An 11,649-nucleotide genomic window follows, 5' to 3' on the forward strand; every position below is an offset into this window, starting at 1 on the left:
GCACACATATCCTGGTTCCCGTCTGTGAGGGCTTTTAGGGTATATATCTAGAAGCGGAATTGGTAGAGTAGGTCTGCCTATGTTCATCTTTCCACCGTTATGTCAAACTTTTACAAAGTGGTTAAACCAGAACTCCCAATGAGCCACCTAGTGACACTGGTCACATCAGAGTGCTCTCTTAGAACAGGGCCTGATTCAAAATACAGCCTTACGAAATAGTGGTGTTACTGTTAGTGGCAGAGACCAGCTAGAGGCACATCCTGCAGCTTTCCTCTCCCTGGGTTTACAGCTATACTGCATTCCCCGGCTGTCTGTGGTTCTAGCTGAGGTCCTGTGACTGTTTCTGGCCAATGGAATTTGTAAAGAAGAGGTGATTACTACTTCCTAGGCTAACTCCCTAAAATGGCCCACCGAATCTTCTGCTGTTTGTTTTGCTTGTTGGTTGGCAAGACGCAGAGGACCATCCAAAAACCTCAGGGTGGCCCTGGGGGATGGACGGTAAAGCTCCAGACCAGAAGAGTCTGGGCTTCCGACTCATCCCTGAGACGGCTGCCCACCTAGAGGTTTGCACTGAAATACGAGAGAGAAAGCATTTGATGTGTTAAGCTACTCATATGAGGAGTTGTTATGGCAGCTAATATAACATATACTGACTGATTCATTTTATTATGGTTATTATTCACGTTGCCCGATCCAGAATTCAGACAGAGCTCGAGGCCTTTTTCTGCTGCCCCTATGGCCTGGGCCCTGGGAAGGATGGGGCTTACAGGATGTTTGCAGAAGTCATGATGAGAAAAAAAAAATACACATAACATGCATACACACATACACACACACAGCTCTATACACTTTAAAATACCGAAAGGATGTACTGAGCAGGATGGATTGGGCAGAAAGCCGAGGTTCGCAGTGCCCCTAGTCCTGAGAGAGGCCTCACCAACCCTGCTCGATGAGTCTTAGGCCTGGACTAGTAGTTGAGGTCATGTAGGTCAAGCATCTGAGGGCTGGACTGGAGTCCTAGGAGCAGGCCACGTAGCTGGGAGGTGAAGGCTCAGCGCCTGGGATGAGGCTGTTCTCATAAGGATTCGAGAAGGGGCCATTGGATGAGTCCCCCTGGGCTCCCTGGGAGCCCCCTGAGCTGTAGTCAGTTGAGATGCCAGAGTCAGACACCATGAGGTACAGGTACTTTATGTGGCGTGGGGTGGGGGGCAGCTCAGGGGGCAGTGCCCTTGGGCGCAAGAGCTGGGAGCTGGGATCCAGGATGGTATACTCAAAGCTGGTACCCAAGGTCCCCTCTGGCCCGGGCTTCAGGGACAAAGCAGATGAGCAGGAGGATGCTTCGGAGCCTTCATCCACGGCCACTGTGTCCAAACCGCCATCAGGCCGTGGGAGAGCCTCACTGGGTGGGCTCCGGGGCAGCAGCCACTTGTCCAGCACCAGGTAGGTGTCCTGGGTACGTTCACTGCCCACAGGCTCCAGCAGGCGTCCCTCATCCTCTGCCCCTGGCTCCACCGCCTGTGTTGCCCCCCGGCAGCGCTCAGAGAGGACTTCCAGGGGGGCGGGTGGGTCCTCTGCAAAGGGAGTGCAGGGGCTCCACCAAAGACAGCCCTCATTCTGGTACAGCCACAGCTGGGGAAACAGCACCGGCCTGCTCAGAGACCTGCGGTTCAGCCGCAGGAGCAGGGATACCCCAGGCCCTGAGGGGACAACCACGCCACCTACCTGGAAGTTACCCTTGTGTGTGGTGAAGAGGCCCTCAAACTCACTCTCAGGGCTTGGGATGCCAGGCCAGATCTTCTGCTTCAGAGCCCTGGTGAAGCCAAAAGAACCAAGAAGATGGGTATGTGTCACTGAATACCCACCAGTACCCCTTAGGAGCAGTCGCAGGGGCACAGATAGACCTAGCCCCTTGTGATCGCAGTGGAGGCAGAGGAGTGCATAGGGGCAGAGGAACAGAGGCTCTGGCTTGCACCTGCAAGGCCTACAGGTGGATGACTGGAACAGGGTTTTGAAGGATGCATAGGAGTTCAATATGCACTGATGTTCCTTCCCTTCTCACTCCTTTCCATAATATTCCCCCAGTGTACTCTGAATAAAATTCAACCCCCCCCCCACACACAGCCCTGCAGATGGCCTGGCATGTTCTGACCCTTGTCACCTCCCTCACCTCATCATTCACCACTCTCTCCTAACACATTCTGCTCTAGCCACAGGGCCCTTCCTGGCAGCTGCTTCAATGTTCCAAGCTCATTCCCACCTCAGGGCCTTTGCACTTGCTATTTCTTTTCAATTTTCATGTGGCTGCCTTCGTTAGAAGGCAGGTTTCCATTCTGATTCACCTCCCAGAGGCCTTCTCTGATCATCCTGTCATGTCCCCATGCCCCATTTGTTTCTGTGATATATCACTTATCACAATGCATAATCAAATACCCATTGGTTCCCTTGTTGTTTGACTCAACTATGAGATCCACAAGGTGAGGGACATGTTTGTTTTCCACTTGCTCCTCAGTGCCTAGCACACAGTTGGCACTCCGTGTGTATTTTCCAACCAAGTAAATAAACAAGGCCTTGAAAGACACCTAGGAGTCTGCTTGGCAGACAAGGCAGGAAGGGCATTCCAGGCAGAAGGAACAGCGTGTGCCAAGGCTTGAGGGTGTGAAACCACATGTTATGTGCTGGGAATTCTAAAAATCTCAGTACCATAATGAATCTAAGGAGCTTGACAACAGGGGCAGGAGGCACTCAGGGTGTTGAATCTTTCCATTAAGCCCATCCGGGAATTTTACAAAGGTTGACCAAATTGGGAAAAGGAACAACCAAAGGAATTCAAGAAGGAGCAGCCACTGAGGTTGAAGAAAAACCAGGTGAATGTTCCCAGGCAATTTTAACTAAGTCTGGGTTGGTCTCGCTTGCACCCCAACCCTGCCACTGACCCCTCACTGTGTGTCCCTGGGCAAACGCCTTCCAGTCTCTGAGCCTAGCTTTCCACGCAAAAGGAGAACGGTGGGGAGGGGTCTGGGCTAGGTGCCCGAATGGGGCGCTCACCGGCGGTGGGAGAGCAGGGCGAGCACGGCCAGCAGCAGCAGGATGAGCACAAGGATGAGGGAGAGCGTCAGGATGAGGGGATCCAAGTCTGGGGAGCAGGGGGGAAGTCAGGGTGGTGGGAATGCCCCATGCTCCGCCCCAGCTCCTCCCACGCCCCTACCTGGGGCCTCACCACTAACTGTCAGCAGCGACGCAGGCTCGGACCAGGCGCTCCAGAAGCCACCGAAGCTCGGCTCGGCCATACGCGCGCGTACCATGAAGGTGTAACGCGTTCCGCCCCGGAGGTTGCTCAGCACGCACTCAGTACGACCATCCAGGATCTCCACCTTGGTGGGGGGGAAGGCAATCAGAGGAAAGCCTGGGGGGTGGCACTGAGCCAATCAGAGAAAGGAAGAACAGCTTCCAAGCGAGGCCATGAGGGGAAAGGGCAATGAAAGCAAGAAGCGTCTTCCAGCAAGGCTCGGGGCCAATCAGGACCCAGGGAGCAGAGGGCGGAGTCGGGCTATTTAGGGGAGGGGCCAGAGCCTAGAGGATCGGGACCTTGAAGGGGTCTAGTGTTTGGGTCACTGGGGTAAGTGGAATTGGGTCCAGGTGGGCTGGGGAGGCACTGGGAAAGAAGGCATCTCAGTGGGCGTGGAGGTGTCTCGGTCAGGGAGGTGACGGGCGTCAGAGGCGGGGTCTCGGTCAGGGAGGGGACGGGCGTCAGAGGCGGGGTCTGGAGGGGCGAGGCCAGGGGGCGGGGCCGTGGTGACCATCTGGGCGGGATTTGGAGGGAGGAGGTGGGGCTGTCCACCGCGCAGCCTCTGAGGCTGGAGGTAGGGGCGGACTCACCTTCTGTGCGCCCCCCGCGACGTTGCCAGAGGAGATGTTCACTTCGTAGCGGATGAGGCTGGCCACGGGGGCCCCGGGAGGCGGGAGCCAACGCAATACCACGTGGCCGCCCTCGTCGGCCCGCCGCGCCAGCAGCCCCGCGGGGGGGTCCAGGAGAACTGAGGAGAGGGGTTGATCAGGTGGGCGGTGACCGAGACTCCCTCACCGGACAAGGTCCCCATTCCCCATGCACTTACCCACTTCATTGATGTGGATGATACGGCGATAGCGTGGAGCGCCCGAGGATACCGCTGTGACACGCAGCTCTAAGGGCACGAAGCTCGACGTGTCGGCCGTAGGCAGCGAGCACCAGAAACGCACAGCGCCGCGGGCCGTGGGCGCCTGGTGCAGGCTGCATGGCTTCCATGGCTCGCCCCTGTGCATCAAGGGGTCAGAAAGGCAAGGGAGCAATTTGAGGGGGGGGCGACAATCTGTTATTGCCTGGACCGTGGGCGCATTTGGGGCAAGACCGAGGGGCGTCCCAGCCCCGACCCACGCGATGCCTTAGTCCTATGGGAGGGTTGCTGTCCCTGCCCTACAGTTTGGGATTGCTCTCCAACAGAGATCGCGGGAGTGTTCCAACTCCAGTCACTAGGCGGGCTGTCAGCCCTGAACCCTCGGGCTTCCCACCAGTGACCACCTGGTAGGTGCTATCTGGCCCCTGCCACCAGCAGATATCCCAAAGCGCAAGCTCCGGGGCGCGCTCTGTCCTGCCCACTCGCCCCCTCCTCAGAGCGTGGGGGGCGCTCCACCTGCCTCGCTGCACTCACTCGAGCTGATAGAAGAAACTGTAGTTGTCTGGGCCGACCCCGGCGCTGGCCGCTTCCTCCCAGAAACACACCAAGTCCTCCAACCGTTCGGTGAAGCACAGAAGCTCTTCGGGCTCGCGGGCAGCCAGCAGGGCCGCTGCGGGTGGGAACAAGGGGAGGGGGTCGGGGGCGCCCAGCCTTCGGGCCACCGCATCCTCCCCCTCCCTCCTGCTGCCTGTGCGAACCGATAAGAAAAAAGCCCCGCCTCGCTCTCTACCCCAAGCGGGGCCCTTGGAAGGGTCCCCAGAGGTGGTGCCCCCCGAACTCCCAAGCACAGGTTGCTTGCCTTACTGTTCCCACACACAGCCCCGCCCACCCCACAACGCGCTGGACTGCGCGCAGCTTGCCAGGCCTCCGCCTCCAGCTGCCGGCCCCGCCCCAGGCCAGGCCAGGCGTGTCACTGGATGCGTGCGGAGGTGGCGGGCTCCCCTATCGGCCCCGGCAGCCTGCCGGCGGCCCGATAACGCCAACCGTGACCCCCTCCCCCGCCCCTTCCCTCAACCCGGCAGGCCAAGGGATCTGGCGCCCGCATACAAACCATGTTTACAGTCGCCAGGGGCCCGGCCCCTCTGCTTTGTCCTCCCTCCCTCAATGAAGGGTCGGCAAGGTCCCCCTCTCCTCGGGGACTCTAGACGTCGAGTCTAGACCCAGCACCGCCCCTGCCCCATTAAGATATATCATGTCCCAGCCTCCCTGAAAAGATAAAACGGGAACCTTATGTCCCCCTCCAGACCCAGTCTGGAGTCTTAGACCCCAGCATGCTACACCAGGTCCCAGTCTAAGAGGTTCAGAGACCACCTTGGCCCCCAAGACCAGAACTGGAGGTTCAGAACCCAATATGGCCCCCAGGAGGCTGGAAGTTCAGGCCTGAGCATTGCTGTCCAGGACCTAGTGCGGCGGTCCAACACCGATCCACCCTTACCTTTACTTTCAAACTTGGGGTCCAGAGGTTTGGCTGGGGAAGCCCAGGCAGCCCCAGCGAGCAAGAGACAGAGAGAGCTGACTCCAGGCCAGAGGCGCGCCCAGAGGTGATCCATGATGCAACCCCCCGAGACAGGGGGCCCAGGGCCCCTGCCCCCTTTCGCCCCTGGCACAATCCACAGCTGGGTCAGCAGCTGCCTCCGCCGGACACAGCTGACCAGGCCCTTCCCGGCCAGGCGCCTCCAAGTGGCAGCTCCCCCGAGGGGGCGGGACTACACGCAGCCTGGGCTGAGATAAGCGGGAGGAGGCCGCCCTGCTGGTCCCGCGGGAGGCGGCAGGGGCACTCAGGGGCCCCCCCGCAGCCACTTGGGGGTCAGGAATAGTGCCGGGTTCTGCGGCAGACACACTCTCTTACTGTGTGACCCTGGACAGGTCACTTATCTGAGTTTCTGCCTTCTCATCTGTAAAACCTGGCTTGGCACAGAGCAAACATTCCGAAAATGTAAGATACGGGTATTATCGTGCTAATCAACATCTCTTCCCAGTCTGGGAAGGAATAAATAATCCTAATAGTGACTGGCGGTTGAGTGCACGGCGCTAGGCAGTGTGGCCAGACGGTATGTACCCTATGACCCTGAACTGGTAAAATAACATATTCTGGGTATTGAGATTTGTGATTTTTTTTTTGGAGAACAGTTTTTTTTTTTACTCTTGGGATTTTATTTTATAAGGAATGTGCAGTTCTTTTAATAATCTGGAAAGTAATAAAGTACACACGGTGAAAGCTATTCGCTTGGGTTGAGCTTCTCAAACGAGGGTAAACACCCCCACAGGGGTACCTGCCTGGCGTAGGGGCGGGTATTCTCTCCTGCCCTCCCTAGACTCACCAGTCAGAACACTCCACTTCCTGGAGCACCGTGATTGGCTCAGGGTGGGCACGTGACCCAGATGGATCCAATGAGCCTCCATCCTGGGACTTTACCCGAAGTTACTGGGGGAAAAGAATTTGCCCACATCCCATTGGCCTAGACTTAGTCACATGACCACATTTTGCTGCCAGGGGGACTGGAAATGAGTTTTCTGCTTTGGGTGGCCCGCTAAAAATCAGGGGTGGTTCTGTTGCCATAGAGGGTGACTGGATCTGGTGGGGTGCAGGGTGTGGGGTGGACACAGTTTCATTCTCAGGGCAAATCAGAGCCCAGAAACAGCAACACAATCCTGATGACATCTTCTGAATCCCTGGATCCAATTGTGATTGAAGTGGCACCCACTGAACTTTTCATTTCTGTGAGCCGTTAGTTTCCCTTTTTGCACATCTGTTTGGACTGAGTTTTTGAACACTTGAAGCACAGAGAACCCCGAACAAAGTGAGATATAAAGGGGTACCTGTGTGGCTCCGTCACTTAGGCATCTGCCTTTGGCTTGGGTCATGATCCCAGAGTCCTGGGATCGAGTCCCACATCAGCTCCCTGCTCAGTGGGGAGTCTGCTTCTCCCTCTCCCTCTATTCCTCCCTCCTGCTCGTGCTCTCTCAAATAGATAAAATCTTTAAAAAAAAAACAAAAAAACCCCCAAAAAACAGTGAGATATAAACCCCCTAGCTGGTGTTCGGCACAGAGTCGAAGTTTCTCAGTGAACACATTATTATGATTGTGGTTGTTGTTATGACTGTGTCGTAGGTGGCCCTACCGCTCCCTTTGTCTCTGCCTTCTCAGTTTCCTCGCCCTACTCCAGTTCAGAGACACCATGCACCCCTCTCCTTTCATCTCCACACCCTATTGACTTATGGGTGATGATGGTATTTGTCTCTGATCCCAATGGATTTTCATTTCTTCACTCTCCCATATACGTGGAAGAAAAGAAACATAGCGCCCCCCCCAAACGCTGGGGAGTCCCAACTCCTGTGTGTGTGATAGCCCCCCACCCTCTGCATCTGGTCATGTCTCACCCAAACCCTTTCATAAGGCTCTTAGAGTTTTTCAGGTATTGGTTGTGGTTTTTAATTTCTATCGTGATAGAGAACATGAGGCATGGGCTGAGAACAGACAAGACAGACCTCCTGTTTCATAACTTCGGTCACTATTTTCATCCACTTCTGTCAGTTCTGATGTGTCTCCACCAGTTACAAGATTTCTCTGGGGAAGGGTCTCCCCCCCCGCCCGGTACCCTACATGCCCTCTATGTTTACGGGATGAAGCTTTTCACCTGGCCACCCATGGGCTGATGGCTCTGGAATGAGGACCTGGTGCCAAGAGGGTCAGAGAGATGGTGTCCAAATGGCTCAAGTTGGAGGTGGGGGAGTCATGGGGTACAGAGCACAATGGGCTTTACTAGAGAATGGGACCTCTCTGGGAGAGGACCCCTTTCCCCACTTCCACGGTGATCAAAGCCAGGCCTGAAGCTGCCCCTGGGGCCCATGACCTGGAGGGAGAGGGGGGCCCCCTCAGGTTGAGGAGACTGTGGTTCTGTGCCGGGCCCCTTCCTTCCGCCGCAGCACAAAGTCTCCAGGGGCGACTGGACTCATTGCATAGAAGACATTGGCGTTGTCAGGAATCAGGAGCTCTGGCCAGGGTGGACATGATGGTCAAAGGCCTGCACAACCTCATACTTGCCCACAAAAGGCCTAGGTAACCTTCTGCCATTCACCTGTCTGTTCTGCAGAACCACCCTGGGTCCCTTCAGCCAGTGCTAAGCCAACATCATTCTCCTCTCACTGGAACCCGGACAACCTCCCACTCAAAGCCTGCACAACCTCGTGCCTCTCCCACCATGCACCTGAGGACCTCCCGCCACTTCCCTCTGGAGTCCAACCTGTGCTGCAAGGTGGGACAACCTCAAGTCTACCCAAGCCAAAGGACTTCCTGCTCCCCCACTCTTCCCCCCAGCCAATTCCCAGCCGAGTTCATGCTGCTGTCACCAAGACCTTGGACAACTGCTGACTTCCTACGTCCAGCCTATACAGTCTTGACAGCCCTCACTCTTGCCAGCCAAAGCCAAACAGCCTCCTGTATTCCTTCCTAATGGCGCACCGACCTCATGTCATGCCCTTTAGCACCGCGCCCTCCTGCCTCTCCTTGAGAACTGGGCGACCTCCTACCTGTGTCTGTACTGAGCGACATCGTGCTCCCCTACCCTGAATTTCACTACCATGTGGCCCTCTCCCGTGCCAAGTTCAGATAACATCAGAGTCCCCATGCTGAGCTGGGGCAAGCTCATTTCCTCACAAATTCAAGCCCAGACCGCCTTTAGACTCCTACCCCACCAGGCTGCGCCTGAATGACCTCATGATCCTACAAATTTAAGCCAAGACAACCTCCTTTCCTCCCTCTCCCATTTGACCTTGGACAATTTCATTTCCCCATAAATCCCAAAAAGACACCTTCAGTGCCCCTTTCGCTCACAAAGCCAAGGCAAGCTCATGACCCCGCAAAATCGAGGCACAAATTTCTCCTGCCTCTTACCCACCCTGCTTCATCTTATCCCTACTCTGTGTCAGAGCCACCTCCTGGCCCTGTGAGGCCAGCCTTGACCCTTGTCAATCTGCTGCCCTCCAAGCTAACCCCCAGCCCAGCCTACACACAGTCCCTGCTCACCCCTGTCCCCAGGAAGGACTTGGAAGAGCTGGTAGTCCCGGGCCCAGGGCTGAGCCACATTGTGCTTTTCCAGGGCTCGCTGCACCACACTGGGAGCCTTGTCCTGACTAGTGAGCTGGGAAAAGAAGGTGGGTGGTGAGGTGTGACCGCCAAGCCCCAGGGGGCAGGGCTGCCCCAGCAGGTTCCTGGCCCAACCCCTCCCTCACCAAGATGCTCCGATACAGGTTCCCATGGTCATTGTCAATGCTGACGCGGATGACTCGAGCCTCCGATCCCTGCTGCCCCGATAAGGAGATGTGAGAGCTGCTCAGGGGCAAAGCCAAGGGCCAGGGGCCCACCAGGTCCGGGCTCAAGGGCAGCTGTAGGCAGGAGGGGTGGGGGCTGAGTGGTGGGAGAGTTACATGTCCCCCTTACACAAGCGGAGCCTGGGGACAGGCAATTAGGCTGCACTCACAAGCCCGCATCTATGCAATCCCATCACATACAGACCTTCGTGCCCTGTGACAAAAACAAATTTACACATGACCCATAAACATAGCACAAAGCTGTGTTCACACACAAGAAATCCTGCGTGCACAGAAAGCAGCGAGTACACGCACCTGCTTGTAAGCGGTACATCCACTAGTCTGTGGACAGCCCCACTCAGGGTCCCATGGATACTGTGATATTTATGCCCATGTGTCCCCTCTAGGCATGCCAATTCCTGGGGACATGCATATCCTTTCAAAAGTATAATCACACCCCGGAGTGCCCTGTGGGTGAGCTGACTCACCCAGATCTGAGCATTAGCCAGACTGAGGAACAGTCCCTCAAATAGGGCCATGAGATGCACATGTTCTCCTGGACAGACAGACACCCAGAGTGCCCAGCCAAGCACCTGTACAGTCTCTGATGTACATGCCCGGCTGTGAAGTCCCATGTACGTACATACACACACACACACACACGCACACACACACACACACACACACAGAGCCCTGGATGCCCACAGGCTCACAGGGACACAGGCAGGCCTCGTACCTTGGTGCTGGGGCCCTGGGGCCCTGGAGAGGCCGGGGGACTGCCAGGAGGAGGGTCTCTGGTTCTAGGACTAGATGGGGGGGACCCTGGGGACAGACTGGGGGAGATGCAGAGCCTGAGGTCGAGTGGCTGCCCTGACCTCTGACCCTGCCTTCTCCAGTCCTTTCACTAACTGGGATGCTCACCTGGAGATGGGGGGTGAGGGGTCCCCAGGACTCCCTCCAGGGGATGAGCCCCTCTCTCGGGACAGCTTTCTAAAGGCAGAGACAAGGGATGAGGATGAGCCCAGACTCAGTCCCAGGAGCAGCCTCCCATCTCTGCCCCCATCACCCCCTGGCACACCCCAAGACTCACGCACTGAGGCGCTTGGTGAGGCTGATTCGCCGCCGGATGCGTGGGGAGCTGGGGCAGGAGGCAGCTGGTGGCTCAATGACACGGGAGACTCGGTAGCTGAGGAGACAAGGTGCACATCGGGGTGGGTTGGGGCCAGGAAGCGGCAAGGAATGAGATGAAAGCTAGAATCATCTGGGAACTGCACTGTGGGTGTGCGGGGCGGTGGGGGGGGAGTGGTAGGGGTTGGGCACCAAATGTCAGGGTCGGGGTAGCAAATGGGCAGTTATTATGGCATCAGGGTCTTATTAGGAATGAGATGGGACAGCTCAAATCCCACAGGGATTTGCAGAGTGGGACTGAGGAGTAGAATTTGGTCAGAGATAGAGTTCAAGGTCAAGTAATCATTGGCGTCAATGATTAGGGTAATGGATTCGACAGAATGAATAGAAACAAATGGGATAGTTGAGTTGGACCATCAAATATACACCAAAACTGGAGTCAGTTATTCAGAACTAGGGAAAATGACTAGGGAAAAATGACTGGGCTCAGAGATTCAGACTGGGGTTACAAAGGGGGTCATAGGTCAGACAGGGTCAGAAGGTGGGGAAGAGAACAGATGGGACAGGTGAGTGGAATGGCCAGCCGTACATTAAAGGCTGAAGTCAGAAAGTCAGGTGGGGTCAGAATTGGAGGTCGGAGGTGAACTGGGGTCCTCACTGGGCTGGAGAAGGTGCAAGGTCACAGGATGGGGGTCAGGGCTCAGGAGGGTGCCTGAGGAGTTGGAGAGGTATGTGGGGTAAGTGGGTCCAGTGTGCCAGCCAGAATCAGCCAGGGTGGGGGCTGGGCTGGGCCACGGTGCAGGGGAGGGGGTCACCTCTGCTCCTCGCTGAGCTGGCGCTGGGCACGCAGGGCAGCCAGGACAGGGGCGCGGGGACTCAGGCGGTAGCTCCGACACCGCTTCTGCAGCTGCTGGATGTGGGCCAGGATCTCCCACTCCTGAGGGGGGCGGCCTCTCAGAACCCACCCCTGCCATGCCCCCGGCCTTCCCCCCCCCCCCCG

The 11,649-nt window shown here is 56.8% G+C and overlaps 2 protein-coding genes across 2 annotated transcripts in view; both read right to left on the minus strand.

Moving 5' to 3' along the window:
* Positions 1-640: 640 nt before the first annotated feature.
* Positions 641-5,761, minus strand: EPOR (erythropoietin receptor). Its single transcript, XM_002921347.4, has 8 exons — positions 5,647-5,761; positions 4,686-4,821; positions 4,113-4,291; positions 3,877-4,034; positions 3,218-3,371; positions 3,046-3,133; positions 1,723-1,810; positions 641-1,629 (listed from the first exon to the last, which is right to left on the minus strand). The coding sequence occupies exons 1-8, from the start codon at positions 5,759-5,761 to the stop codon at positions 1,018-1,020; spliced, it is 1,530 nt and encodes a 509-aa protein (XP_002921393.1). The 3' UTR covers positions 641-1,017.
* A 1,554-nt stretch (positions 5,762-7,315) lies between these two features.
* The window catches only part of RGL3 (ral guanine nucleotide dissociation stimulator like 3), a 13,254-nt gene continuing 8,920 nt past the window's right edge, over positions 7,316-11,649 (minus strand). Inside the window, exons 10-16 of the mRNA XM_034660035.1 lie at positions 11,465-11,616; positions 10,612-10,707; positions 10,443-10,511; positions 10,258-10,354; positions 9,444-9,596; positions 9,238-9,352; positions 7,316-8,206 (exon numbers count right to left, since the gene is read on the minus strand). Coding sequence (XP_034515926.1) covers positions 8,088-8,206; positions 9,238-9,352; positions 9,444-9,596; positions 10,258-10,354; positions 10,443-10,511; positions 10,612-10,707; positions 11,465-11,616 — 801 coding nt within the window. The 3' untranslated portion in view covers positions 7,316-8,087. The remainder of the gene's footprint in view (positions 8,207-9,237; positions 9,353-9,443; positions 9,597-10,257; positions 10,355-10,442; positions 10,512-10,611; positions 10,708-11,464; positions 11,617-11,649) is intronic.

This window comes from Ailuropoda melanoleuca, chromosome 4 (genome assembly GCF_002007445.2).
Source record: "Ailuropoda melanoleuca isolate Jingjing chromosome 4, ASM200744v2, whole genome shotgun sequence".
NCBI classification, from domain to species: domain Eukaryota; kingdom Metazoa; phylum Chordata; class Mammalia; order Carnivora; family Ursidae; genus Ailuropoda; species Ailuropoda melanoleuca.

Bases quoted from the DNA above. Each gene is read 5' to 3' on its own strand.
- EPOR (XM_002921347.4), bottom strand. From the start codon at position 5,761: ATGGATCACCTCTGGGCGCGCCTCTGGCCTGGAGTCAGCTCTCTCTGT. The intron at 4,035-4,112 runs GTAAGTGCATGG...CCCTCTCCTCAG, and splicing joins CATCCACATCAATGAAGTGG to TTCTCCTGGACCCCCCCGCG. The intron at 3,372-3,876 runs GTGAGTCCGCCC...CCCCCCACCAAG, and splicing joins TCGCGGGGGGCGCACAGAAG to GTGGAGATCCTGGATGGTCG.